General features: G+C 54.0%; 9 protein-coding genes across 9 annotated transcripts; 5 read left to right on the forward strand and 4 right to left on the reverse strand.

The window, feature by feature from the left end:
- Window positions 1–233: 233 nt before the first annotated feature.
- Window positions 234–2256, reverse strand: VTJ04DRAFT_3097 (uncharacterized protein; the record flags this gene model as incomplete). Its single annotated transcript, XM_069360959.1, has 3 exons — window positions 234–371; window positions 426–2092; window positions 2178–2256. The coding sequence occupies 3 exons, from the start codon at window positions 2254–2256 to the stop codon at window positions 234–236; spliced, it is 1884 nt and encodes a 627-aa protein (XP_069221618.1).
- Window positions 2257–3212: 956 nt separating this feature from the next.
- On the forward strand, window positions 3213–4535 carry VTJ04DRAFT_3098 (uncharacterized protein; the record flags this gene model as incomplete). The annotated part of the gene is made up of 4 exons (XM_069360960.1): window positions 3213–3218; window positions 3293–3350; window positions 3412–4314; window positions 4375–4535. 4 exons carry the CDS (start codon window positions 3213–3215, stop codon window positions 4533–4535), a joined length of 1128 nt encoding a protein of 375 aa, XP_069221619.1.
- A 596-nt stretch (window positions 4536–5131) lies between these two features.
- VTJ04DRAFT_3099 (uncharacterized protein) lies at window positions 5132–6530 on the forward strand (the record flags this gene model as incomplete). Its single annotated transcript, XM_069360961.1, has 4 exons — window positions 5132–5206; window positions 5411–5565; window positions 5713–5775; window positions 5852–6530. The coding sequence occupies 4 exons, from the start codon at window positions 5132–5134 to the stop codon at window positions 6528–6530; spliced, it is 972 nt and encodes a 323-aa protein (XP_069221620.1).
- Window positions 6531–7132: 602 nt separating this feature from the next.
- Window positions 7133–8785, forward strand: VTJ04DRAFT_3100 (uncharacterized protein; the record flags this gene model as incomplete). Its single annotated transcript, XM_069360964.1, has 1 exon — window positions 7133–8785. The coding sequence occupies one exon, from the start codon at window positions 7133–7135 to the stop codon at window positions 8783–8785; it is 1653 nt and encodes a 550-aa protein (XP_069221621.1).
- A 1225-nt stretch (window positions 8786–10010) lies between these two features.
- VTJ04DRAFT_3101 (uncharacterized protein) lies at window positions 10011–15351 on the forward strand (the record flags this gene model as incomplete). Its single annotated transcript, XM_069360965.1, has 6 exons — window positions 10011–10352; window positions 10421–11349; window positions 11467–13226; window positions 13287–13566; window positions 13622–14425; window positions 14490–15351. 6 exons carry the CDS (start codon window positions 10011–10013, stop codon window positions 15349–15351), a joined length of 4977 nt encoding a protein of 1658 aa, XP_069221622.1.
- Window positions 15352–16435: 1084 nt separating this feature from the next.
- Window positions 16436–18153, reverse strand: VTJ04DRAFT_3102 (uncharacterized protein; the record flags this gene model as incomplete). The annotated part of the gene is made up of 2 exons (XM_069360966.1): window positions 16436–17308; window positions 17380–18153. 2 exons carry the CDS (start codon window positions 18151–18153, stop codon window positions 16436–16438), a joined length of 1647 nt encoding a protein of 548 aa, XP_069221623.1.
- A 3400-nt stretch (window positions 18154–21553) lies between these two features.
- On the forward strand, window positions 21554–22534 carry VTJ04DRAFT_3103 (uncharacterized protein; the record flags this gene model as incomplete). The annotated part of the gene is made up of 1 exon (XM_069360967.1): window positions 21554–22534. One exon carries the CDS (start codon window positions 21554–21556, stop codon window positions 22532–22534), a length of 981 nt encoding a protein of 326 aa, XP_069221624.1.
- Window positions 22535–24846: 2312 nt separating this feature from the next.
- VTJ04DRAFT_3104 (uncharacterized protein) lies at window positions 24847–25710 on the reverse strand (the record flags this gene model as incomplete). The annotated part of the gene is made up of 1 exon (XM_069360968.1): window positions 24847–25710. One exon carries the CDS (start codon window positions 25708–25710, stop codon window positions 24847–24849), a length of 864 nt encoding a protein of 287 aa, XP_069221625.1.
- An 840-nt stretch (window positions 25711–26550) lies between these two features.
- Window positions 26551–26826, reverse strand: VTJ04DRAFT_3105 (uncharacterized protein; the record flags this gene model as incomplete). Its single annotated transcript, XM_069360969.1, has 1 exon — window positions 26551–26826. The coding sequence occupies one exon, from the start codon at window positions 26824–26826 to the stop codon at window positions 26551–26553; it is 276 nt and encodes a 91-aa protein (XP_069221626.1).
- Window positions 26827–26833: the final 7 nt, after the last annotated feature.

The raw sequence follows: 26833 nt of genomic DNA on the forward strand, positions 1-26833 counted from the left end.
CGGTATGTGAGAGTTTGGTGAAGAAGGATGGAGCGAACGGGATGTTGATATACAACAGAGGGTGATTGTTCGTCGACCGTCATGTAGTAGTCTTTCTGGGATGTAATGGATGGCGCTTGGGGTTGGTTCGGGAAGGGCAGGACACAACACTTCACTAGCAATGGCCAATTCTATACACAAGAAATATCTAGTCCATGTGGCACATTCTGTTTTCATTTTGCCCGTGATTTCAGCTACAGAATGTCAATATTGATGATCTTGATATCCTCAACAGGCTTCTCCTTGTACGTCTTAACGTTTTCGATCTTATGGATGACGTCCAACCCCTGAACAGCACGACCGAAGATGGTGTGCTTGCCATCCAGCCAGGGCTAAGAGTGTTAGCAACCATCATCGAGAATGATGAGGCGAGGTTCCAGTCTTACCGTCTTCTCAGTTGTGATAAAGAACTGACTGCCGTTGGTATTGGGTCCCGCGTTTGCCATACTAACCGTGTAGGGCTTGTCATGCTTGAGGGAGCTGAACTCGTCCTCGAACTCCTTGCCCCAGATACTCTCGCCACCGGTGCCGTCGCCCAGCGGGTCGCCGCCCTGGATCATGAACTTGCGAATGACGCGGTGGAAGATGGTGTTGTTGTAATAGCCGCGGCGCGAGTGTGTAACGAAGTTTTCGACGGCTTTGGGCGCGGCGTCGGGGAACAGGCGGATGTGAATGTCGCCATAGGTGGTGTGGATGATGGCGGCCGTGCCAGTTTCGGCTTTCTTCTTGGCCTCGGCGGCCTTCTTGCCGCCCAGGATGGTTGGTTTCTCGTTTTGCACGTCGCGCGAGGATTTGGAGATTTCCTCGTCGTTGGTGAACATGTAGAAGCGAACCTTGCCAATGCCGGTAGCCACGAGAATTGGATCGCGTGTCTCAGAGTCTTGTAGGAGGGGGTTGCTCGACGCGGCCATGGCCACAGTTGTGGTGTCTTTTCTTTGAGGAGCGCCTTGATACAGAGCCAGGCAGACGGGGCGGAAACCTTCGTCTTTCCCATACACCTTGACGACCTTGTTGGTGTAGGTGTTCAGGGCCTTGACTCCAAGGTACGAGCCATACAGGATAAAGTGGCCGGATTCGTCAAAGATGACATTGAACTTGTCGCGCATTTCAGGGGACTCGAGCTCGCGCTCCTGGGCTAACCGGCGCCCGAACTCGACAGCATCCAGTTTCTGCAGCGCAGTCCCGGCATGTTGCATATCCTCAATGACCTGCAGGGATTCGTCGTATGTTCGTTGCAGTTGGGCCGTGGCGAAATCGAAGATACGGATCTTTCGGTCCGGGAATGACATTGTTGCAAAGCGACTCCCATCTGGCGACAAAGTGATGCAAGTTGGCGCAGACTTTGCCTTCTTAAACTCGAAGAGACCGGTCCCGCTTTTGTACTTGAACACGTTGTCGGGCTTCTCGTAGGAGCCGCTTGGCCTCCAGTACTCCACCATGCCGCCCTCATCAGCGGATATGACACAGTCATACCTATCGTTGTAGGCCATGACTGACACGGGACTTCGGTGCAAACCAGTAATTGTGTGAACGGGCTGCAGGTTCTCGCCACGGCCGTCATAGATGTGGATGCTGTACTTGGGGTCGCTCTCGGAGATGGCGAGGAGGGGCAGTGACGAGCCTTTCTTATGGACCCAGCAGACACACCTCGGGACGAAGTCAAGGGTGAGGGCGGCAAGGAGATCAAACGTGACCACGTCGAACAGCTTGACCGTCTTGTCAACGCCGGCGGTTGCAAAGCTCCGGCCATCCTGGCTGCAGGACACGGAGCGGATGGGCCCCTGGTGGGCTTTGAATTCCTTGACAAACTCGATGCCCTCGGACACCTTTTTCCAGAACTTGACGACTCCATCGACTGATGTTGTAATGAGGAACTCTGTGACGGGGGTCATGAGAACCCAAGCCAGCTGCTCCTTATGCATCAGGGATTTCGAATACCGGCCAGACTTGGGAAGAGCTGAGATGTAGAGCTTCTCGTGGGGCAGGACGCGACGTTTCTTCTTGGGAGCTGCGGAGGGTAACTGGGGACCCATATCGTCATCCGACGAGCTGTCTGTATCAACGTATGCCATTAGCCAAGGTAACGGGATGTCAAAGGTCGGGACATTGGAAGCCGCCAGGCATGTTGTTGAACATACCAGAGCCGTTGTCGTCTTCAAAGTCGGCATGGCTGCGCTTGTTCGACTTGACGTCGTCATCTTGGTTTGAATCAGCCATCGTGTCTGGCGCGTTGTTTGTCTTGCTGGATTGTTGGAGTTTGGAGATTGTAAGACGTTGGGAGCTAGTTATCGTTGTCCCTGATGTCGCCGTTGTGTCACAATGGAAGTTGATGGTTGAAAGTTTACTCCGGACGGCAAGATGCTTGGCGCGACGGTCAGCGCGTCGCACAGTGGAGCTCTGACGACACCGAACGGGGACGGAACGGGCGGGTCGGGGAAGATCAAAGTGGGACCGGGCGGTTTGCCTCTGGACCATCTCGCCGAAGCACTCCGATGAACGGGGACATCAAGCAGATTCCATGTCCTTTGATTGTCCTCCCTTGTTTTCGGTCCCAAAGGCTCACCCATAATGCTTGATATGTGTTGCGCAGTAGGTAGAGACCCAACAGTCCATACTATTGAAGCCTGGATTTGGAAACATTACGCTGGTCCAATTCATCACCGAAATCCACCATGATCCGTTTGACACTGTATGTATGTACCTCCCTCCACTGAAATACCCGCTAGACATAGGTACCTGAGGTACCTAGTGTTCAGAGCGCATCACCAGCAAAGAAAACACCTATGCGTGCTACTAGTGTAATTGATACCATCAAGCCACTGGGACGTGGCCTCATGCTGCTAGCCAGGATTGGGATATAATTCTGTCTGAGACTCGTCCGTATCCAGACTTCGGGCGGCTCCGATGTTTCCAGTTTTGTTTGCCTCTCGCCTTCTTCCTTTCATCAAGAAGCGGTTAATGTGCCCCACATTGAGTCATTCCACCCAAAAAGTTCCAGGTCCCTCGAATTTTCAGGGACACATCTTCAAGTGAACAATCACATCGAGACACAGCATTTTTTCAGTCTACCTTGACACCTCCCCGTGTTAGGTCTGGAAGCGCTCGTTGTCCATCTCAAACACTAGCTGAAGCTGTGTTCACCTACTGTATAGTCCCCGCTCAAGACCGCCACCATGGCTGTAAGTCCAATCCTCATGCAAACACTCAAACAGGGTTTTCAGGCTTGCTCTGCGCTGTTGACTAACCCCAACAGACCTTCTACATTGAGAATAAAAACGTCGGCAACAAGGCCGAGAGCGAAGATTGGAGAAGTACGCATTCATCCCAGATATTTGGTTCCTTCCCTTGGGCGCAGACGCTGACGTCAACTAGTCCGCGGCTACAACCCTCTTACGCCGCCCAATCTGCTCCAGCATGAGATCCCCCAAACCCCCGAGTCAAAGCAGACGGTGCTGAAGGGCCGCGAAGAGGCTGAGGCTATTGTCAACGGTGTCGATGAGAAGAACAGGTTACTAGTGGTCATTGGCCCCTGCTCCATTCATGACCCGAAGGCCGCTTTGGAGTACTGCGACCTGCTGCTCAAGGAGAAGGAGAAGCACAAGGATGAGCTGCTCATCATTATGCGCTCCTACCTCGAGAAGCCGCGCACCACGGTAGGATGGAAAGGCCTGATCAACGACCCGGACATCGACAACAGCTTCAACATCAACAAGGGCCTCCGCATCAGTCGGCAGCTGTTCGTGGACCTCACTTCCAGAGGCATGCCCATTGCCAGCGAGATGCTAGATACTATCAGCCCTCAGTTCCTTGCCGATCTGCTCAGCCTTGGTGCTGTTGGCGCCCGGACGACCGAGAGCCAGCTCCATCGCGAGCTTGCCAGCGGCCTGAGCTTCCCCGTGGGTTTCAAGAACGGCACCGATGGCAGCCTAACCGTTGCTGTCGACGCTATTGGGGCCGTCAGGCACCCTCACCACTTCCTGTCTGTCACCAAGCCCGGCGTTGTCGCTATCGTTGGTACTGTCGGTAACGAGGATTGCTTCGTGATCCTTCGCGGCGGCACCCGGGGCACCAACTACGACGCCCAGAGCATTGCTGAAGCCAAGGCTGCCCTCGCGAAGGCTGGTCTGAAGCAGAGGCTCATGGTGGACTGCAGCCACGGCAACTCGCTCAAGAACCACAAGAACCAGCCCAAGGTCGCCGCAGCTCTGGCTGAGCAGATCGCGAATGGCGAGGATGGTATCATGGGTGTCATGATCGAGAGCAATATCAACGAAGGTGAGTACTTGTTCTGCTGGGACTCAATGCGGGTTCTCCTTGATGCTAACCCGAGTCCAGGAAACCAAAAGGTCCCCAAGGAAGGCAAGGCGGGCCTCAAGTACGGCGTGAGCATCACAGATGCATGCATCGGATGGGAGGACACTGTCCAGGTTCTCGATCTCCTTGCCAATGCGGTCAAGAAGAGGAGAGAGCTGCAGCGCACGGCCAGCAGCGCCTAGGCTGGTCTCAAAGGGGAATCTCTGGTTGTGCTGCGTTTGAATTCATTCCGGGTTGTGTGAGCAACATTTTCACAGTATAAGTGGTAGCTGGCGTTTGGTGATCAGAAGACACAACAAAAAAGAGGGGTGTGTCGGAAGCAGTAAAAATTCAGAAGGTTCAAAATATATAAAAAAGATTATGGATGCTGGTTAGATTTCTAGACAGTCGTCGCAACCTGGAATAATAAATATCAGGTCTGGATTTAAGTATCTAAGGTAGTCAGTCGGATGTTGTTAACTGACACACCTCGGGCACACAGTCGCTGGTGGTGACATGCTCGCAGCAAGAGACGTCGAAGTGGGGCATCCCGCCGGCAGCGCGGAGAAAGTGTTTGGCCGCGGGACCTGGGGGGCAGAGCTTGCCTGGCGGACCAATGAGACGGCCAGAGTTCCTAAGAATCCCGATTTTGAGAAACCTGACCTTGCACCTTGCGTTGAGACTCACGAGAAGCTTTGAAGCCTGCTACCTCATCCGCCCAAACCCCGACATTGGCAGCGAATTGCCTTGTCAATCCGACCCACGACACCTCCCCAAGCTCCGCAAGGTGTAGCCGACCATGCTGGCGAGGTCTTGCCTGCGCTCGACGCGCGCGTTTGCCAGTCTGCGCAATGGCGCCGTGCACGTTTCCAAGGTGCGTTGTTGCCGTCCGTCGGTTGTTCGGCCAGGGTTTGGTTTGGAGAGAGTCGCCCGACCCCATCGCCTGATGACGAAGGCCCTTTCTCAACGACACGACGCCTGCCCGCCCCAATTGCCCGACAGACTTCCTCCGACGTCTTTCCACATGGCTCCTACAGCCCTTCCTCCCATTAACGATACTAATTGCATTTCTTGACAGCGCGCCGCGTCGTCCTCAAGCTCGGGGGCTAATGCTGAGTCGCCCCTCCGGTTGAACATCGCTGCCGCCGCTGCTACCGCCGTTGCCGCCAGCTCGATCGCCTGGTACTATCATCTCTACGGACATGCGGATGCTGCGACACCCGCTGAGGAGGGGTGAGTGCTCCATTCGAGAATTGGCCGACCTCGGGCGCCGCACCGGCTTGCCTGCCTGCTGTTGCGGCATATTCGGCAAGGGCGCCGTCGAGGCCTGCTAGTGTCCAGAAACAACAATCAGGACGACGAAGCTCACTGCCGACATAGTCTCCATCCTACCAAGTATCCCTGGGTTCACCAGCAGTGGTTTAAGACCTTCGACCACCAGGCGTAAGCAATACCTTCCCCGTGCCTCCGAACCCCGCACTCCCGGATTATTGTTGCTGATACGGGAACACTTCGACAGTCTCCGGCGAGGCTTCCAGGTCTACCGTGAGGTCTGCGCCTCGTGCCACTCTCTCAGCCGTGTGCCCTACCGCGCCCTTGTCGGCACCATCCTGACCGTCGATGAGGCCAAGGCCCTCGCCGAGGAGAACGAGTACGATACCGAGCCCAACGAGCAGGGCGAGATCGAAAAGCGCCCCGGCAAGCTCTCCGACTATCTACCGGCTCCTTACAAGAACGAGGAGGCCGCTCGTTTCGCCAACAACGGTGCCCTTCCCCCCGACCTCAGCCTGATCGTCAAGGCCCGCCATGGCGGTTGCGATTACATTTTCAGCCTTCTGACCGGCTATCCTGATGAGCCTCCTGCCGGTGCTCAGGTTGGTGCCGGCCTCAACTTCAACCCTTACTTCCCCGGCACCGGTATCGCCATGGCCCGTGTCCTGTTTGATGGCCTGGTCGAGTACGAGGACGGCACCCCCGCGACCACCTCCCAGATGGCCAAGGACGTCACCGAGTTCCTCAACTGGGCCGCCGAGCCAGAGATGGATGACCGGAAACGCATGGGAATGAAGGTTCTCGTTGTCACGTCGGTTCTGTTCGCCCTGAGCGTCTGGGTCAAGCGTTACAAGTGGGCTTGGCTCAAGTCGAGAAAGATCGTCTACGATCCCCCGAAGGTCGACAATACCCCACCTCGTCTCTGAGCCTGCGCGGTTGGCGCTTGAACTGGAACGTTTTTGAAGGGGCTTGGCCTTTCCATTCCATGTACCATATAACTACTAGGCTCGCCCACGTTCCGATGCATAGTGTGTAGAGTACGGAGAGCCCGCATGAGGGAAGGAAGCCATCAGAGAGAAAATCGAGCAAAGGGGATGGTGGGTGATGGGTGGGTAGACCCGGTTAAGGAGTGTAAATCAAAAAAACGTTTTCGGTCTTGATCAATCTAGACTATTTCCTTTGTCGCTCTGATGAGTCGGCTGGTGGTCAGCCGGTTGGTCCCTATCTGATCGTCCAACCACTGTTGATTTGTGTATGGACACAGTTATGGATGTCGCACCAATGGTAAGTTTTCTTTTTTTTCGTTCCTGATCGCATGACAACTTTCTTCCATTTCGTCTGCACGTTTCATCAACAACTGAACGTACCATTGATCTTTTTCCCGACTTCCATGTCCCAGATCAAATAATGAACATCCGTTCCTCATTCCCATTACGTAGGTAGAGTCTCGTCATTCGAGTTCACGCATCGACGATCACGACGACTCCACTCCATCGATTGTTCCGCCACATCGAACCATGAGATCAACATGTCCAACCCTGGCCCCTCATTCAACCACAACCGCGCCAACGACCTGCTCTATGGTTTCGAGACATACGATGAGGACTTTTTATGCTCGCTCATCACATCCGGCTTGGTCCCGCAGGCTGAGTTGGACGCGATCCGCGAGATCAGCCTTACTCGTGGGGTTGAGGAGTGGGTTATGCTCTTTGAGTGTGCCTCCGCGTTGAGAGACAAGAGCAGAGTTCTGAGGCGAGACAAGGGCGATACAGTTGGGGAGACGAGTCTGATTCCGTTCCTTGAGGCTGCTCTTGCTGGAAACTCCGAGGCTTGTGGACATGACACAAAGGCCTCGGTAGAGGATAAAGACCGAACTCAGGATATTACCGGCAGTCAGACAAGAACTGGTGTTTTGAAGAAGCGAGGCCAGGAAAAAGGGGTTTCTCCCTTCTGGGCTGACGTGGACGATGCGAAGGAGAAGATACATCGACAACAGAGCAGAACATGTAGTCCATCACACGACCAAATGCTTCTCGATTCAGCCGACGAGAAAGGGGCAGAAGAAGAGGAAAACGGAGCTTCCAGAGACAGAGGATCACACGGGGACGAGGTGCCACAAATGCCACGCTCTCCCAAGCTTGAACCATTGCCTCCTCTCGGTCCTCTAGAAGAAGAAGACGTCCTCTGGGGTGTCGCCGCCACATCGTCCCGACGAGATGCTTCTCCCTCCCTACCGACCTCCGAAGCCGACATTCAACCCCCAATCAGTCAAACAGTCATCAAGAGACCGGCACCCTCACAATCCCCTTTCTTCAGTACTCCAGCCCGGCAGCGCAAACGACTACCGACCACTCCACCCTCCACGCAAAACAAAAAACCTCGCCTCACACCAGGCTTCGTCTCCCGTCTCCCCATCCCGCCACTCTCGTCTCCGACTTTCGGCCTAATTCAAGAAGAACTCGCCACCTCCCCCTTCCGCCTGCTCATCGCGGTAACCTTCCTGATCAAAACACATGGGAGAACCGCGATCCCCGTTTTCCGGAAACTCATCTCCCGTTATCCCGGCCCAGAGGAGCTGGCAACGGCGGACCCAGCCGAGGTGACGGCCTTGATCCGCCCTTTGGGCCTGGCGAATGTGAGATGCGCCGCAATTCAGCGGTATGCACGGGGATGGTTGGAGCGGCCGCCGTGTAGGGAGAGGAGGTACGGGGTGAAGAATTACCCACGGTGGGGAGATGGGAAAGGGGTGAAGGCTGGGGAGGAGTTCGGGCCCGAAGACGAGGAGGTAGGAGATGAAGGGAATGTGGTGAGGGATGCGAAGGAGAGAGCGCTGGGATGTGCTTGGGAAATTGGACACCTCACCCAGGGGCCGTATGCGATTGACTCGTGGAGGATATTTTGTAGAGATATTTTGCTAGGAAGGTCGAGGGATTGGACGGGAAGCGGGGAGCAGAGGGAGGGGTTCCAGCCTGAGTGGATGAGAGTGTTGCCGAAGGATAAAGAGTTGAGGGCTTGCTTGAGGTGGATGTGGATGAAGGAAGGTTGGGAGTGGGATCCGGAGACTGGTGAAAGGGAGCCGCTTCGGGAGGAACTGCGGAGGGCGGTGGATGAGGGAAGGGTTGGCTATGATGATAACGGGAATCTGGTCATCACCGAGTCTGGTTGTGATGTTGTTGGGTGACTCCTGGACTCGGAAAATTATTCGACGTTATGCAGTACTAAATGTCGGTACAGGTGGTCTCCGAATTATACATAAGACCATAACTCGTATAGTCTGTCCCTGATCTGCTAGGGCTGGAAGAATGTCTCTTCATAGGATATCGGGTATCGATAATCCAATCCATCAGAGGCGGTATCTTGAGTAGTTGGTCTTCAAGCATCTTAGGTCGCAAGAGCTTCCAGGTTGGAAGAGTTGTATGTACATGGTTTCCCCTGGACATCAACTATTCTGTCACGCATAGTCTGACACCTTTGGTTCATCGATAGTGATAGCTCAAGTACGCTTGAACCACGCGAGAGCTTACGTATATGCTGTTATACGAGTTACCTGCCGAAGGGAGGCTCAGCTAGGACGGTGAGAGAACAGGCAACATGTTGTTTGAGGAGGAGGCATTGTTTGTCTTCTAGGTTTCCTCGTCGATGATATTTCGTTAATTGATAACGAGAAAAAGCCTGAGCTGGAATAAAAACGCCTTTAGTCACACATTGCCTGACAGTTCCTGAGGGCTTGACAGATCTAGGGACGACGGGTGGTTGAGGTTGACTGCGGCAAGTGTTGTTCTCCGGACTAGGAGATGTAGGACAAACCAAAAAGGGAAAGTTTCACTGCTCGGTAGTAACCTTTTTTGACATTAGCGCCACCCTTGGCTTCACCGTTCCGCAGTGTCGGTGCTGCATCCATACTGTGTCCAAGGGGCAAAGCTACCAGGCAGACAATTGAACAAAATGTTGGTTGGGACTGCAGAATTATGCCTCTCACAAGAGAGATATGGTCTAGACTTTGCTGAGTCAGGTTGCTATAACGCCCCAAGTCTTCCTCGGAGACTCCAACTAACGTTTTCGTATGCCACACCGGTCCCTTTGGATCCTTGATTTTCGTGTCTGCTAGCACCCGTTCGTCCTCTTTCCCGCCGTGTACCACTGTATCTCGCACTGGCCGAGATATTCATTGCTCCTGCGTTCTTCGCCGACTTTGCTCTGCTTCTTCATATCGAAACTGCTTTGAGGCAGCGGTCCTAGTATTTTGAGTTGTCGGGTCGCATCGACTTTTATAACCTTTGCCGGTGCTCATTGCTACGCCCAGAGACGCACCTTGAAGTACAGAATATTTTTACAAGTTCCTGATGAAGGGTGAGGCCACGCCAACTTCCTCCACCACCACCACCTCTCCCTAGGGCTCCCTCGCCATGGAGCCCGACATCGCTCATCAGCTTATCAGGCCCGCCGCAGCAGGCCTGATACTGCTTCTTACAGGGCCGGGGTTTGTGAATTTCCTCAAGTCGCGGACTCGGTCCGGAGTGGGATACATCCAGCTGCCTCAAGACACGTCGCGGTATCAAGACTGTGATGGTGTCGCCACCGAGGACTCCATCCGCGCCTATTCAGACACACGACCCCGGGTGGCCGTTTGGATCACCACAATTGTTGGCTTGGGTTCCTCTGTTGCTGCAAGAGTGCTGGCTCTGAGAAGACACGGGTATGAGGGCTTCTTGTCGGAACTAGCGGCCGAAGCCGAGGCAGCGTGCTGGGTACGATTTGTTCTTATCATTACTCATCCGGTGTTCTTGAGTTGAATGTTTCGCTAATTTATCCACAGGCCCTCTTGTTGCTACAATGCGCCTTTCTCCCTCCAAAACACCAATATCAAACCAAGTTCCGTCTTACCGTCTTCGGCCTCTTGTCGTCCCTTCTGCTGGCGTTATCGGTCGCTTTCCTCCATGGCTACAACGCGGTCGAAGCTCTATTGGCCGACGGTGTCGATGGGGTGACCCGGGCTTTGGGTGCACTTAACCTGCTCCAGCTCATTGCTGCCGTCGCTTCAGTTCTGGCCTTTGCTTGTTTCCCCCGTCGGCCTGATGTCTATGATGCCACTGAACTAGTGGACCAGCAACACACGTTTTCTCTCCTCTCCGTGTTCACCTTTTCCTGGAACCGGAGCATCTTCAGCGTTGCTAAGGAACGGCAAATGAACATCTCCGACATTCCCAACCTCGACTATGCCACACGATCAAGGCACCTGCAGCAAAAGTTCCTGGAGAAGCGAACAAGTGGCCCGCTCTGGAAGCAGCTCATCAAAGCACACGCTGGGGAGCTCGCTCTGCAATGGCTCTTGACCCTGGTCATCGCCCTCCTTGCTCTGTTCCCGCAAGTTGTCCTCTACAACTTCCTCTCCAGGATTGAGCAAAGTCAGAAACGAGAATCCCGAGATCCTACCGTCTTCATTTGGGTCTTTGGCCTCCTCCTTAGCCAAGTCCTCCAAGTTGGAGTTAACAACTGGCTCAAGTGGATCACTGCCAGCCGTCTGGAGATTCCCGTCGGTTCGCTCCTTCAATCTTTGGTTTTTTCCAAAGCTCTCAAGCAATATGAGACTGCGCCTCCTGGCCAGAATGCCGAAAAGAGCAGCAGTTCTGGTCAGCAGGCTGGCTCGCAGACTGCCAATGGAGTGCCATCCAAGGGCGGCAAGTCAAAAGGAGGAAAGATCCCCGAGACGCGACAGTCGGTGGTCAACCATATGAAGTTGGACAGGTATGCTTCTGTTCTGTCAGCCTCTTTCAATCACCTTTCAACCTTTTCCTACTGTACCATCTCATGTATTCTGTCGAGTTCTTGTCACTATGGATAGTTCCTCTGACCTCGTTTTAGTGGCCGAGTCAACATCTTTTGCACCTATAATAACAACTTTCCCATGGCCATCTTCAAGCTCATCTTTGCTGGCGGTTTTGCTGTCAAGCTGATGGGCTGGCTGCCGGTTGTGTGTGGTCTTGCTGCTGGATCCCTCATGGTCCCGATAAGCACAATGTTATCAAGAAGATATACAGCACTGCATTTCGGCCTGATGAAATACCGTGACGGAAAAGCTCATCTCCTTACCGAAGCCCTTCAAGGAATGCGCCAAATCCGATACTCGGCTCTTGAGCAACACTGGGAAGGTAAGATTTTGGCCTCCAGAAATGAAGAGCTGAGGCAGTACTGGAAGGTGGCCCTGTGGCAGTGCTTGGTTGTGTTCATAGTGAATCTCGGCCCACTCTTGCTCGCCAGCGTCACCTTCACCATCTACGTTTGGCAGCGTGGCACAGGCATCCGCGCCTCCGTCATCTTTACCGCCCTTGGTCTCTTTGACCAGCTCGACGAGGCTGTTGCATTGTTGCCACTCCTGCAGATGTACCTACTCGAAGCCTGGACGAGCGCAGTGAGACTGGAGAAGTACTTTAACCAGTTGGACAAGGAGTCCGTGGCGGAGCCGGGAAGCGCCATAACCTTCGAGAATGCCATTGTTGCATGGCCAACTCTCCAGGACACCGACGCGCCCGAAGATAGGGAGGGTGATGAACACCAACGCGAGCTGCGATCGACTCTCAGAGATGTTAACCTAGAGTTTCCGACTGGAAAGCTCAGTGTTATCTCGGGAAAGACTGGCGCAGGCAAAAGTCTTCTCCTTGCCGCGATTCTTGGTGAAGCCAAGCTTCTTGCGGGCAAGATCAACATGCCGCCGGTCCCGGAACTCGACGAGAATGCCAAATTCATCTCCGAGGATGATTGGATTGTCCCGGAGCTGACTGCTTTCGTCTCCCAGACTCCTTGGATCGAAGGAGGCACCGTCAAAGAGAATATCGTGTTTGGTCTACCGTTTGTCGAGGCCCGCTATCGCAAGGTCATTGCAGCCTGTGCTCTGGAGAAGGATATAGAACTGTTGGTGGACGGCGACGAAACCGAGGTTGGTCCCAAGGGCGTGACCCTCTCTGGGGGCCAGCGCTGGCGCGTCGCTCTCGCCCGCGCTCTCTACTCTCGGGCTGGAATCCTTGTTCTCGATGATGTCCTGAGCGCTGTCGATGCCCATGTTGGGAGGTTGATTGTGGACAAGGCACTCACCGGTGAACTCGCCAAAGGGAGAACTCGCATCTTGGCGACACACCATGCGGACTTGGTGTTGCCTTATGCAAGTTACTTGGTTCGACTTCACAGCGGGACAGTTGAGGCGGTTGAGCACTTGTCCCCAGTGGACGAGGAAAGTGATACAGCGAAGAAACCTCAGAATGGCTCGGTGGTTGAAGATTCAGATGAGACCCTTCTAACGACTCAGAATGGGCACTCCGCTGCAGGTTCGACCAAGAAGGCCAAAGACGAAGAGCAGAGAGAGACGGGTCACGTCAAATGGAAAGTCTACAAGGCATATTACAAAGCCAGTGGCGGCGCTCCGGCGTGGCTGCTGGGAGTCGGCATCCTGATCCTCGGCCACTCTCTGACCGTGGCCCGGAATTGGAGTTTGAAGGAGCTCTCGCAGCAAGCGGCAACCGAAACCATCAAGTTGGCCCTCCAGGCAGGCGATATGGTCACCGACTTTATGAACTCCGGTGAGCTTGTAACGCTGAGAGTGTTTGGAAGCGAACATGGAATATTCTTCTGTAAGTCTCAGGCAATATGCTTAGGGGTGTGAAACTGGTAATGACTAACCTGACCTCTAGGGCTGGGCGCGTACGTTGTCATCGAGTTCCTCATGCTCATTGTACAGCTCATTAGGGTGCTTGTGTTCTTTCTGGTGGGCATGAAGGCGGCTCAAGCTCTGTTTGAACGCATGACACACGCTATCCTTCGCGCTCCCTTGCGTTGGATCGATACGGTCCCCGCCGGCCGTATCCTCAACCGCTTTACGTCCGACACATTCATGGTCGACAGACGGCTCACGAACGTCACCTTCACCTTCCTCCGCAATGTACTCTTTTTGGTCGTGATCATTGCTACCAGGTATGTCTGCCCTCCTTCCCATGAATGGGGAGCACTGTTTGACTCAATTCTGCAGTCTTTCCGTCTCAGCATATGTCATCTTCTTCGGTGTCTTCCTCTTCATCCTCTACGTGCGTGTCGCGCAGGAGTACATCATGTGCGCACGGGAAGTCAAGCGTATCGGTTCGGTATCACACTCCCCGATCTATGATCAGTTCAGCTCCGTGCTTTCGGGTCTCTCCACCATCCGCGCTTTTCACCGCACCAAGTATTACATGGATCGCATGTACGGCCTCATCGACAACAATGCTAAGGCTCAATGGATGTTGAGTTTATCCAGCCGCTGGATGGCTTTCCGGATGGGCGTGCTCGGTGCCCTGTTTGTCAGTGTGGTTGCCAACGCTGTCGCCTTTAGCCGTGTCGACGCTGCCCTGGCCGGTTTCAGCCTGGCTTTTGCCCTCCGCTACACGAGCGCCCTGACCTCTCTCCTCCAATCCATGACTTCTGTGGAACTGGGCTTCAATGCCTGTGAGCGGATCCTGGAATACGCAGAGATCGAGACCGAGCCTGAGGGCGGCAAGGACACTCCGGCTGCATGGCCAACAGAGGGCAGGATCGAAGTCGAGAACCTCACAATCCGCTATGCCGACGATCTTCCTCCAGTGTTGAAGAAGCTCAACTTTACGGTTGGCGCAGGGGAGAGAATTGGCATCGTTGGAAGGACTGGCGCTGGAAAATCGACCCTTGCCGCTGTCCTGTTCCGCCTGCTCGAACCCGTCGAAGGCTCGGTTCGTGTGGACAATATTGACATTTCTACGCTGAAGTTGTCGCATCTGCGGAGCCGGCTCGCCATTATTCCGCAAGATCCTTTCCTCTTCTCGTGAGTTACTTATGGGTGACTGAGTTCCACTTATTATATTGTTGCTGACCGGTCTGTCAAACAGGGGTACTTTGCGATCGAATCTTGACATGGAAGGGGTCCTAGATGACTATGAACTCCTCGAAGCGCTCAAGAGAGTCCACTTGATTGAGCCAGAAGAAAGTGACCAAGGTCCTGCGATTGGCCCCACTGATCTTGCCGTCGCGAGTGCCACTCCAGCCACCATTTCACCATTGGCAGATTCTGAAACAACAACGCAATCATCCACTGTGTATGACCCCGAGCCGACCGTGATCGAGACGGAACCAACGTTGCCGTCCTCTCCCCAACAAGAACGTTCCATCTTCACCAACCTCTCAACCCCCATCAGCACAGGCGGCGCCAACCTCTCCCAAGGCCAACGCCAGCTCGTCTGCCTTGCGCGCGCCTTGCTCAAGCGTCCCAAGATCGTCGTCCTTGACGAGGCCACCAGCGCCGTCGATTGTGGCACCGACAGCATCATCCAGGAATCCCTCCGCAAAGAGTTCGCCGCTGCCGGGTGTACCGTGCTGGTTATTGCCCACCGGTTGTCAACGGTTGCTGATTTTGATCGGATCCTGGTGTTGGATAAGGGCCGGCTTGCTGAGATGGGCACACCGAGGGAGTTGTTGTTGGCCGGGATGAGGAAGGCTAGAGCCGCGGGTGCTGTTGCCACGTCTAGGCGGAATGCCGACACGCAGGAGGATCGTGAAGGTGATAATAGCACCCTCCAAAGCGAGGGAGGTGAGGACGATGCGGAGATTGATGGTACTGGTGCCTTCTGGGAATTGGTCCAGAAGAGCGCTGAGAAGGATAAGCTGTTGGATATGGTTCTTGGACCTGACTGGGAAGGTCTTTTGGAGAGTTCTTTGGTTGGTGAAGATGTGCCGAAGCGCGACTCGGCCTGAGTTGTTGGCTTCTTGGTGGATTCCGCAGGTACCTGTAGTGTTGTTGCATGAGCAGGGTTTTGTGTTTGTTTTCTGGTTCCTTGTTAAGATATAGACATGTAGAGGAAGCGCTGATCAGGGGAACCCACAGCGGTGTGTGTGGCTCCCAACAAGGAATAATCCATAATGACTCCCGTCAGCACCACGTTGACTAGGGGCTTTGTGTAGGAGGTGTGATGAAGTAATACTTAAAGAGCTTATTATGTCTTCATGTGCGTACCTTACTCCTCAAAGTAATCCTCAGAAGATTTACAGGTGAAGGAATCCTTCCATTCATGTTCATTTTATAACGACTCCTTCAGCGTATTCCCATGTCCGCGACAGCTGTGTTTCCATATCCGTGACACTAATGCTATGTTCATGTCATTGCCCATGTTCACTCGATTTCTCGGTGGATTACACTACTTCTCATTACATCGGCGCCATAATGGTTCTCCATGTCACATCCAGAAATACATAACGCCTTAACACCAACGCCACGAGTTCTCTGCCTGCTCTGTCTTAATGCTCTTTGGGGTATCGATGCTCCATCACCATGAATGCCTTAATCTCAGTGTATCTCCACGCCGTTCCTCCTGACCACCCATTATCCTCCGTCCTGCCATTTTATGAATGAGAAAGTCATCGCGAGTGAGAAAGCAATCCGAGTACAACACTCTCCAGGAGTGACAGCAAAAGGGGGGGAAATCAGGGAAAAGGAAAGGAAAATCATCGCTGTTGTGAATCCCATGTGCCTGGTCATCAGGCCATGCCCTGTCGCGGCCAAGGGACAAAGAGCCGAGAGTGAAAACAGAACAAAACCCCGAACAAGAAAGAATGGAAATCCGCGACGTCCTCGATTTCTTGTGTTGTCTGCGATGTCCATAACGAGGAGTGAAGGACTGTGCCGTCAAAATAGAAATGCAAAGAGGTAAAAGCAAGGAAGCGAGAAAAGCATGAAGTCGACCATCGGATACATACGGCACCGCGTCTGAGAAAGAATCGCGGGTTCGCCCTGCGGTGTTTGTCGAACGACTCCACCCCGAGCTCATCAGCAAGGCATCCCCTAGTCGATCACAATCGCCGTCTCCTTTTGCTTCCCATCCGCGACAACCACAGCGTGGTGACCGTCGAAGGCCGTGTTGGGGTGGTGGACACCGGGTGTCTCGGTCGCAGCAGTCGATGTCGCCGGCGTGCCAGGGGTGCCGACTTTGCTGGTCTGCTCATCAGACTGGACACCCTGGAGGGGGGTGGGAGTACGCGTAACTGCCGGAGACGGACCAGATCCATGGGCGCTCGCAGGAGTTTGTGGAGCAGTAGCGGTTGAGGCCGGCGCCAGACCAACGGAGGTGACTTGGTGAAGTCGCTCCGCAGCCTGTTGGACAGAGCCGTAGTGCTGGTGATGGGGCTGGCCGTGTCCATGAGCGTCATAATGAGGGTAAAGCCCGTAGTGAGGTGGTAGGGCAGATGGGAGCAATCGGTAGTGCGGGTCGTGACGCGGAAGATCAGTGTGAGATGTGTGGATCGAGTGATATCCGGAAAACGCCGGCCCGGCCCGGCTCTCGAATGCCATGTGATGGTCGCGCTCCCGGACGAACCAGCGCACCGTCTCCAGGTCGAGGCCCTGGGGGAAGGACCTGCCCAGGCGCTCACGGTGGGCGTCAAAGACGCCCCACAGGAGATCGAGAGCACGAAGGCCGCTAGAGATGTACTGGCGCATCTGGACCAAGATCGGATTGTTGTCCCAGGCCCTGCGCATGTCGCTCAGGACCTGGAGGTCAAGCTGATGCGAGTTCTGCTGGTGAGCGGTCGGCAGGCCGTTGTATCCGTGATCGTATGGGTTGGCCCTGGGGGCGCCTGGAACCGGATGGTGGGTGCCCAGGTTGCTACGATAGGGGGCGGGATTGTTGCTTCCATCGTTGGAGGAAGTCTCTCCGTCCTGGGAAAGAACATGTCAGTCCAAGATTTGAACTTGAATGGACGTGATGTCGAGAGAAACTGGAGGCTTACAGTTGGACGGCCAGGGGCCTCCGTCAGTGAGGCGGCGTCCCTGGGGCCATGATATCCCGAAGGTTCGGAAGCGGTCACTGGAATTTGGGTCCTAGGGCGCCGAGGGTCAAGATGGGGCCGGTCCCCATAGGTCCAGTAGTAAATGTCAGAGATCAGGCTCGACCTCTCGACTTCCTCCTCGGCTAGGCGACATCCGAAGGGCCCCGGAACCGGAGCCGGGACCGCGCTGGAAACGGAGGGGCGAGTACACTCCTCCCGAATCGACAGGAGTGCGCCGGCGGCAATAGCGCGAGCGTCGTTCTCGGTAGGCTGGTTGCTCAAGGGCGGCGGAGCAGGAGGGAGCGGGCGCTGAGTGGGAGCATTAGACTCCTCCTCGTCGTCGTCGTCGTTCTCATCTTCCATTCTCCTCCGCCGTTGCGCCTTGTAGCGGCGCCGCTCGGTGGCTGTTTTCCTTCTACCGCCATTCCTGTACATAGCGGCCTTCTGCTTCCTCCAGTCGCATTTGGCTGAGTCGACAAAATGGTCGCGGTTACGGTACCAGGAACGCTTCTCGATGCAGCCCCGGCATAAGCGGAGGCTACAATCGTTGCAAATCTGAAGAATGCCGCCTGGAGCCCGGGCATTGCAGCAGTCGCACTTCTGGACATGACCATAGCTGGGAATCCAAGAGCGATGGATGCGAGCTGGGTCTTGGGCGAGGATTTCGAGAGGAGGCGGGGGAATCCCATCTTCGTCGTTGGGGTGAGCCGGAGCCATGTTGGTAGTGTTCGCCATGTTGGCTTGAAACTCGGCGAAAAGAAAGTCAGAGATGGGTAACTCTGTAATGATCGAAACGAACGATGTGAGAGGATAAGTGCAATAAGAGGTGCCTAGTTCTTTAGGACAACCAAGGCGTATTGGGGGGAGGTAACGAGAAAGTCACTAGATGGTTGGAAGTGATGTAAGACTTTGGGAGGCTTCGGGATGATGGTAGGAAAGAGTGTGGTTGTTGAGGAAGAGGTTGAGAGAAGAATGGAAGAGGAAGAAGTTTGGGGGAGAGGACAATTGGTTATATAGTTGGATTTAAGGACCCTCTATCTGAACCTAAACCCAGGCACCTTCCACGTATTGTCCCTCTCTCACGATATAGGAGAATTTGTTTATTCAACATCAGATGGGAACAAAGAAACCGGAGGGACGAGTCGCAGGACCTTTCCCAACATCCATAACCTAATCGTTGTGGCCTTCATGGGATTCGTTGAATGGTTTTGGAGATCGGACGATGACAAAGAACAGGCAGTTTGGGATCCGTTTTTGACTTTGATATTCCTAGCCCTCAAGTTCAGATGGTGTTGGGGCCAGGGAAGTACTTTGGTTTAGGGTTGTCCACTTTCTTTATAACAATAAGATGAGATGACATGGAGCCAGTCTGTAGAAACAACTTCTCTGGCCAACTCAGCAATTCAAGGAAGAATTGCAGACCTTCTTGCGCTGTGGTAAGCCCTGGGAAACGTGGATTCGACCTTCTTTGATGGCACTTCGAAGTCCCTATCAGATGAATCTTTGTTATAGTGGAGTTCACTCGAGAGAATGCTCCAGTCTTGATCACAAGGCGGGACTGTGCTGTCGTATCATGAATGGTCAGGGCCCTTCGTCTGAAGACAAGAACAACATGAAAGAGAAACAAACCAAACACGCAACTCGAGGTCCGGCTGTCTCTATGAACGCAGTCATGCCAACTTTACGACTTGCATGACGAGGACTTTGGGATGGACTGAGAGGCACACAAAGACAATTGCCAAGTCACGGCTATTGTCAAACTTGTTACAACTTCCAAGTTCTGGTCTGAAGATCCTCCTCGACATGTTGACGTGTTGAAGCAATCAGGGTTCGGGCAATCCCTTGACTCAAGACTCCTGTACAACTCGAGGAGCCTCTGTGTCATGTGTAGTTACCTTACGGAATAGGGACACTCAAAAGTGTCAGTGATAGTTCAAGTGAATCAGGTACATTAGGTAACACGACCACACCGACCTCGGCAGATCTTGCTTACCTGATTTTGGGTGGGTGTTGCCACAAACCTCAATGAGAAGCATCCATTTTCTTCTTCCACGACGTTGGCCGAACCGCCACCCGACACCGCCATGATAAAGAGGAAGACACTGTCCCATGGACAGTCTATGTTAGATCCAAATGCCAACCGATGACCATTTGAAAGTTGGCGTGGTCTAGGCTGGGTGGATAGATACTGTCAGATGGACTGCCACGTGATTTGGACACCCGAAACACAAGCCGTGTCGGTCTCTCGGCTCCAGCTATGTATCATTGATGACATCGAGGTCTCCGTCTGTCGTAAGAGCTCAGATTGCAGATGTCGAAATGGGTTTCGGGAGATGACATTTTTCCAACATTTTCACTTTGCTTCTCGGGACGTCGTCGCTGGGTGGGGCAGCCAAGCAAAACCGTTAAGATGCCATCCAACCAATGTACGTCTGAGGCCCACCTGGCGCACGAGTGCCCCACTAGCATTTTGCTTGATTGGGCATTGAAGATGCACTAACGTTAAATGGGACCCACATTTGAACCGCGTCTTTGACGCGTTCTTCTCGCGATGAGACGCGTCTCCCAACCCCACCTCTGACCTGCCCATCTCCCACCCGGTTGCGCATTCTGCGCCTGGCTTCTCCCATCCCGTGCCGCGCATGGAAATTTTGAGTACCTGGAACATTCCTGCAATTACAAAGCATGTACTTCGTGCTGTAAAATTTTTCGAGTCGTGTCCAGGAGGGCATGTTGTCGTTCTGTTGCGGATTTGGGGCAATGTGAGGATGGGGAAATCATTTCCATGGTTCGATCGCGTGGATTTCCGCGCATTCGGGCCCGGAACCTGACTTTGCCTACTTCGTCCAAGTCAGGGGCTCGACGAGTCGCTGCACCCCACATGTGGGCGGAAGCAGTCGATAATTGTGTTCACCTTCACCCTAGTGTAGTATGTACATACGTAGTGTTGGGTTCGTGGGGCCGGCCAGGAACAAGACACGGACCTGGCGATCCGGCTTGTCGGTCTCAACCATCCTGCCCTGCCCTCGCCCGGGCCGAAGGGCATTGGCTCTCGGTAACCACGGGAAGAGACAGCAACCAGGCAAACCGACAGCACATGGGGTTTTGGAGGTGGTCCCTGCTTGAGATACGATTTACCTACACTAGGTCCCGCCTACTGAGTCACAAAGCACCACCTCATGGCGGGGGGTGACATGAGTAACGGAAAGAAGTGGTTGACCATCCGACCTCTGCCTGGCCTGAGTAGCCCGGACTCCATGGAAAGATGATTGTCCCAAAGAGCCAGAATCACACAGTGTTTGGTTGCCAATTTCACAGACGCTCGCGCATTTCCCATCTCAATCTCTTTTTTTGCATCACAGCCCTAAGATCGAGACTGTCCCGCAGTTAAGGGCTTTGCGTTATTGTGAAAACAGCATCCAAGACTGCCGACAGGGCAGATGAAACACAGCTCCCTTGGACCCTCACGGACGTCTGGAGACAAAAAAAGGCCATGATGGGAAACGAAACGCGGCGATTTTCGGTCGCTCCCGTCTTCGCGGTCGAGTGTGTTAAAGTGCTTGCATGAGGAGTGGAGTCCTGACGACGACGGGAGGGAGGCCAAGTGGGTCTCCATCCCTCCCGGAGCTGATCATCATTGGTTCCTGCTCCCTGGACACCATTAGGAAGCCCTGTCCGTCTCGTCATGTGGCCCACTTTCTGCACGCCAGCTCCCCTGGAGCCCGTCTTATTAGGCGCATTATTCCTCTGTCGGCCCTCTCGGATCCCCCGTCCAACGGCTTCCGTTTCCTCCTCCTTCACCTTGCGCATCTTTTTTTCGCCCGTCTGCGCATTACACACGCTTGCAGGCTTTCGCATTCTGAAACTTTGCGCTCATTTTACATTCCCTCTCGCTGTCGGACGCTTTGAGACATTGCGACTACCTTTGCGGACTCCTCCGCCCACTTTCCTCCAGCCACTCCCGTTCTTTCGACACTACCGCATTCCCGGCGCTGTCGCAAACATCCCGCTTCCGGAAGCCCATCGCATTTCTTTGCGACTCGACAACCACGCTTAAACACTTCGCGCGCGGGCGCTCCGACTCGGATAGACACATTCGCAACTCTCCAAGCTTGCGCCGACCATATTCGCGACAATGTTACTGCCATCCGCGCTTCCTTGCGACTCGTCGCACACGGCGCCCCTGACGCGACTTCAGGCTGCGCTTTTCGCCTCTCCGCCAGCCAGCCCTCCTCAACTTTCGACTCAGAGCGCCTTCGGCAACCTCTTCTCGACCTGCCGCTCTCTCCAATCCCTCCTCAATAACCCCGCGCCGGCACCACCCGCCGCTCAGCAACAGCAGCACCAGCCGCAACCACAACAAGAACCCATCACCCCTCCTCTAGCGCCTGCGCAACCTCCGCTCAAGCTTCGCCTGCGCTCGCGCAAGGCAGATACCACCCCAGCGACTCTCGCCGACCACGGTCCAGCCCGCAAACGCGTCGTCAAGCGCACCGCTGCCGCCGCCATCGCACACCAACAACACCAGCACCAGCAGCCCCTTACCCGCAGCGCAAACAAGCGCCGGCGCGGCGCCATTGACACCAGCGGCCGCCATAACCACGACGACAGCGACAGCGATATCGAGAAGCAGCAGCAGCAGCAGCAACAGCACACCGAAGCGCAAGACCACGACAGGCCTCACCCTGCAGCGGCGGCGCCACATACCCCGAAGCGTTCCCGCATTGCGCCTGAGGTTCTCCCCCTCGGCCTCGAGCGGGCAGATTACCACAGCCTGCACTCCTCCCTGGCATCCTCCTTTTCCTCTGACGCCGACGGACCTCTCTCATCTTCCTTGCCCGCGGATTACCGGCCACAAGACCACGACCGCCCCGGCACCGACGTGGTGGTCGAAACGGACGGCGAGCTCTGGAGCACCGAGGAAGACCGGATCCTCGTGGAGCTCGTGCTCGAGAAGCTCAAGCTGACCAAGTCAGACTGGCAGGATTGCGCCAGGAGTTTGGGCAAGGACCGCGGGAGCGTGGGACGCAGGTGGAAGACCTTGATGGTGAATGGTGATGTGGGGTTGAAGAGGGGGTGTTTGAGGCGGCCGAGGGTGTATGGGACTTGGAGGTGATTCTTGTTTGGATTTGGGCTTGGGCTTTTGGGGCGGACTTCTGGTTTTTCTTCTGACATCTACGCGTACCAGTCGCACTTGTACTACTCTTGTTTTATTTATCTTGTTGTATTGTTGTATTAATGATGGCTTTATGGCTTTGACCAAAATGCAAGCGATGGGATGGGTGGCGGAGTGGACTTGTTCAGGAGCAGGAGGTTACGGCGGCAGTCTGTCTGTTGGATGCACTTTGATCGGACGTGGACAGTGTTGAATACAAGATGCGAAATCCCCTGCCAGAGCTTCTCCAACATGCTATTATCTGCAGCTTGTGTATGTCTTTGGCTACCACTAATGATGGGCCATCCGCCCTGGAACCCTCTAGTACGACTTCCAGGTTGACCTCGGACTGGACGCAAACATGGGCTGCGGTCAAAGTCCCTTGGAGATCAGAACCTGGAACCACTCAGTCAGAGACCTGCGGAGTAGGTACCGACGCTATGACCAGTCCCTCACCCCTCGCATCCCTATATCGCGGGGGTGGAGATGACGATGGGGATCGATAAGGCGACTACCTTAGCTCTGCTGCCCCCCACACTGTCGACGACAGGTGCCGCATCCCTCATCACGCTGCTCCTCGCCCAGATTAACGATACGGCCGATTGGCCTGCTACCACGTGCGGCCCCAGTGATAGACACCAACAGGTCAAGAAAAGGCAAGAGTACGTCCTTGGCTGCAAGGGCTCGGCGAGAAGGAGACTAATGCAAGTCATCTCCGACTTGCGGCCGTGTTACATGCATCAAGAGACGCAACGGCAGTCGGGGTTGGCAGAGAGCAGACGGGGATGCGAAGATGAAACATGCAATTGCGTACAGAATCCTATACATCAGGTAGTCTGCTCACCCGGGCTCCCGGACCTTTTGAAGGGCATTCATTCCTCCATATCCGCACATGGTAGCATGGCAGATGTCCTGGTTCTTGGGTTTGGACCGTCTCGCTTCTTTCCGCTCGGCGAGACAGCGGGACTGGCAGGTCGGTTGGCACAGGGTGCGCGAGCACAGATAGTTTCGTGTTTCAGGACTGGGCAGACGGGAGTGGCTGCAGGGAGTTGCAGTGACGTGCAGCTGAGCAAACGATAATTCTATCCTAGGCAGGTATGTACATCCACACATGAGTTATGTGGAGGAGTTGAATCCAAGATTATATGGGAACAGTCCTATGTAATCAGGTACATACAAGTCCTCCTGAGATCAACCCTGAGGTATCAAAACATAGTGCTGGCGATATATCCTTGAGCAACCACAACGCTCTCTCAACCACGTAGACTCTATAATGATCATCCTCCATCTATCATCGCAGACATGATATGGCACTCATGCGGATGATTTAGACTCCCTTCCCGTTTGCTCAGACTCATTCACCCTTGCCTCGGCTGCATCAGCGGGACGAGAACCGCTGCGAAGAACTGTATGTCTGCCCTGGGACGAGTGGCTCAGGAGGCAGCGGGGGTGTCCAAGTGTAAGAGAGGAAGATCCATTTCATCAAACATAGAAAGGCTTTGAAAAGAGAGTCGGCGTGTGTGTTGATACTAAAGCGTGTTATCTGGATATGTGTATGGAACAGAATGTGTTCCAGTGGATCCAGAATATTTGACAATGCCTACCCATACCATTGATTGCCGTCCGAAGGCCTCCCTGTGGTCTTGGTATCTTGTGAAGAGAAAGGGTTATCCGTATAATCAGCCACGGATCTCCATTGATCTGGCCCAGGGGATGGAGCTATGAGGGGACGAAGATGCGTTGCTGTTCAACCTGGCTCGCAGATATTGGGACGGGTGCAGAAATGAGGGTTGCGTAGCGGTGATCAGGCTCGAAACGAAGATGCTCCTATTGCGGTGGCTCTATGGCTCTATAATGACACGGCAAAGCCAATATACCTGGGTGAAATACCTAATCCAAGATGAGAGGAGAGCTGATTCTCTGAAATACATCAGTCTCAACGGCATGACTACTCCAGAAAGTGTTCTTAACATCACCTGGGGTGAATGGGCACCTTGTGCCATGCCACTGGACTAATAAATACACCCAGAGGAGTACTGAGTCAGGTAGGTACTCTTAACAAAATAAACACAAATGAATGCCACAATGCTATCATCCCTGCACCGACCAAACGATATGAACCCCCAAGAAGGAGTGACATCTAAATGAACTAATTTTCCCTCCCCCACGCTGAGACTCTTTGACATCATGCTCTGCCCTGCTTGATTCTCGGTGGGTTCATTCCTTAGGGCCTTGCTTCTGCAGAAGTTCTTTGATGTCTCGCAAGCGCTCTTCTATAGGTACTCCTCAGGGCATTTCTCCTGCACAAGTTGGTTGACCTCTCGCAAGCACTCTTCTTTTCGGTACAGCTCCAGGTTGGGCCAGCCATGTTTCCAGAAGACCTCCTTGATCAGGGGCATGGTGTCGACAACTTTGTCCTGAAAGTGGTCATGGTTCTCCAGATCGTAAACATTGTCGGAGCTCAGGGGAACCGTCTGCAAGTTGCGCAAGCAGTCCTTGAGGAGCTCAAAGAAATCCTTGACGGGCCAAGCGGGATATGTCCGCCACTCTCCCTGCTCTTGAATGGCAGTAGAGCTGGACGACTCTTCGGAAGCTTCAGAGTCTGAGGTGTCATCAAGGATAGGCTCCCGCGTCGGGTTGTGTCGTATACCGTGCGGGCAGTAATACCAATAAATGATGCCGTGTTTCGTGTCGAGTAAGAACCTTTCGTACCACGATTCGACGATGATAAGCCCCACAACGTGTGGTGGGACTAAGCCTTTGTCCCAATCCTCGTACGGCTCTGTAATAATCCTCATATCCTCGAAGTCCTTGAAGGCTTCCGCGGGATCGTGACCGCTACGAATCGTACGGCGAATCCTATCCGGCCATTTATAGAACTCGATATTGCAGGGTCCGGCATAAATCTTTCGTCCATGAGAATCATCGAGGTATGGAATGTGACGGAGGAGCTGGACCACATCGTCTGTTTTGCCCAGGGGTCGGAGCCGTTCGGGTGTGATTTCGGGCCAGCCGCCTTCGGGGGGGAGCTGAAGGCAAGACTCGTCCAAGTACATCTTGGTTAAGAACTCGAAATAGTCGCGGATGGCTGCAACCGTCTCCTCGAGAGAGTAACTAACCTCGCACCGACGGGGCATTGTTGTCGTGGCTGAAGGCTGGTGTGAGTGTTGTGTTGAGCGAAGAAAGCGTTGGGAGGGGATAACAGAGGATACCGGAGCAATGAGGTTCGTTGACAAATCACGAACCTTAAGTATTACCTGATGCATGTACCTCCACGTCCATAGCATCTTGGCTAGCATCGATAAGGATAGCTCATGCAGCTGCTGCCTACCTGGTAATTACAGAAGACCTTCTCATTCAGGGCATGTCGAATGCCTAGGTGGTTGACAAAGTCAAGAACGGGCAGACAAGTATATCACAAATGCCGGACCAAGCCGTCAACAAACCTACGCCGCTATCGAGTTCGACCGCGTGCCTGTGCTCTCAATCACGGACTCGGAGCACACTTCCAGGGAAAATCTTACCCTGTCTAACCTGCCTAAGGATTGCGCCCCTTGACTCTGGGTTTGTGCTCCTGACGTTCGATCCATACTGTGGGTACCCGACTCCCACGCCGCCACCGCCGTATAACTACAGGGCGCCTTATGTTCCGCCAGCAACTAGCACAGCAACGACAACCTAGTGATCTATGAGGTGGTAAAGTTAACCTAGGTGTAGTTGGTATGGATGGATGGGGACATGGTTGGGTGGTGAGTTGGTGATGTGATCTGGATAGCCAGATAGCAAGCAAGACAGCAGGGTTGATGTACACTACGTTGCCCGACTCAAGCACGCGACTTCCGCCCTTTTCCCTTTCAGAGTCTCCGAAAGCTGTGTCGAAACTGAAATACTGTAATACTTCCCATTACCTAAGAGTACCTAAGTTGAGAGAATTTTTGCAGACTCTAATCTCTATATACACAAACCTCAAACCTCTTTCAATCACATAGACTCCATGATGAATCATCCCGAACATGATGTGCCACTCGTGCGGATGACTTAGTCTCCCTTCCCGTCTGCTCAGACTCATTCATCCCTTGTCTCAGCTGCATCAGCGGAACGGGAAAAGCTGCGAAAAATTGTATGTCTGCCCTGACAAACGGCTCAAATAGCAGCGTGGAAGTCCGAGGATAACAGAAGAAGATCGGACACGGCGACCTGGTGGCATCAAGGCCGACCTCTGTCCGCAGATGCGTCCATCCAACCTCCAACATTCGCTTA

Source organism: Mycothermus thermophilus, assembly GCF_041956435.1.
Source record: "Mycothermus thermophilus strain CBS 625.91 unplaced genomic scaffold VTJ04scaffold_2, whole genome shotgun sequence".
Classification (NCBI taxonomy): domain Eukaryota; kingdom Fungi; phylum Ascomycota; class Sordariomycetes; order Sordariales; family Chaetomiaceae; genus Mycothermus; species Mycothermus thermophilus.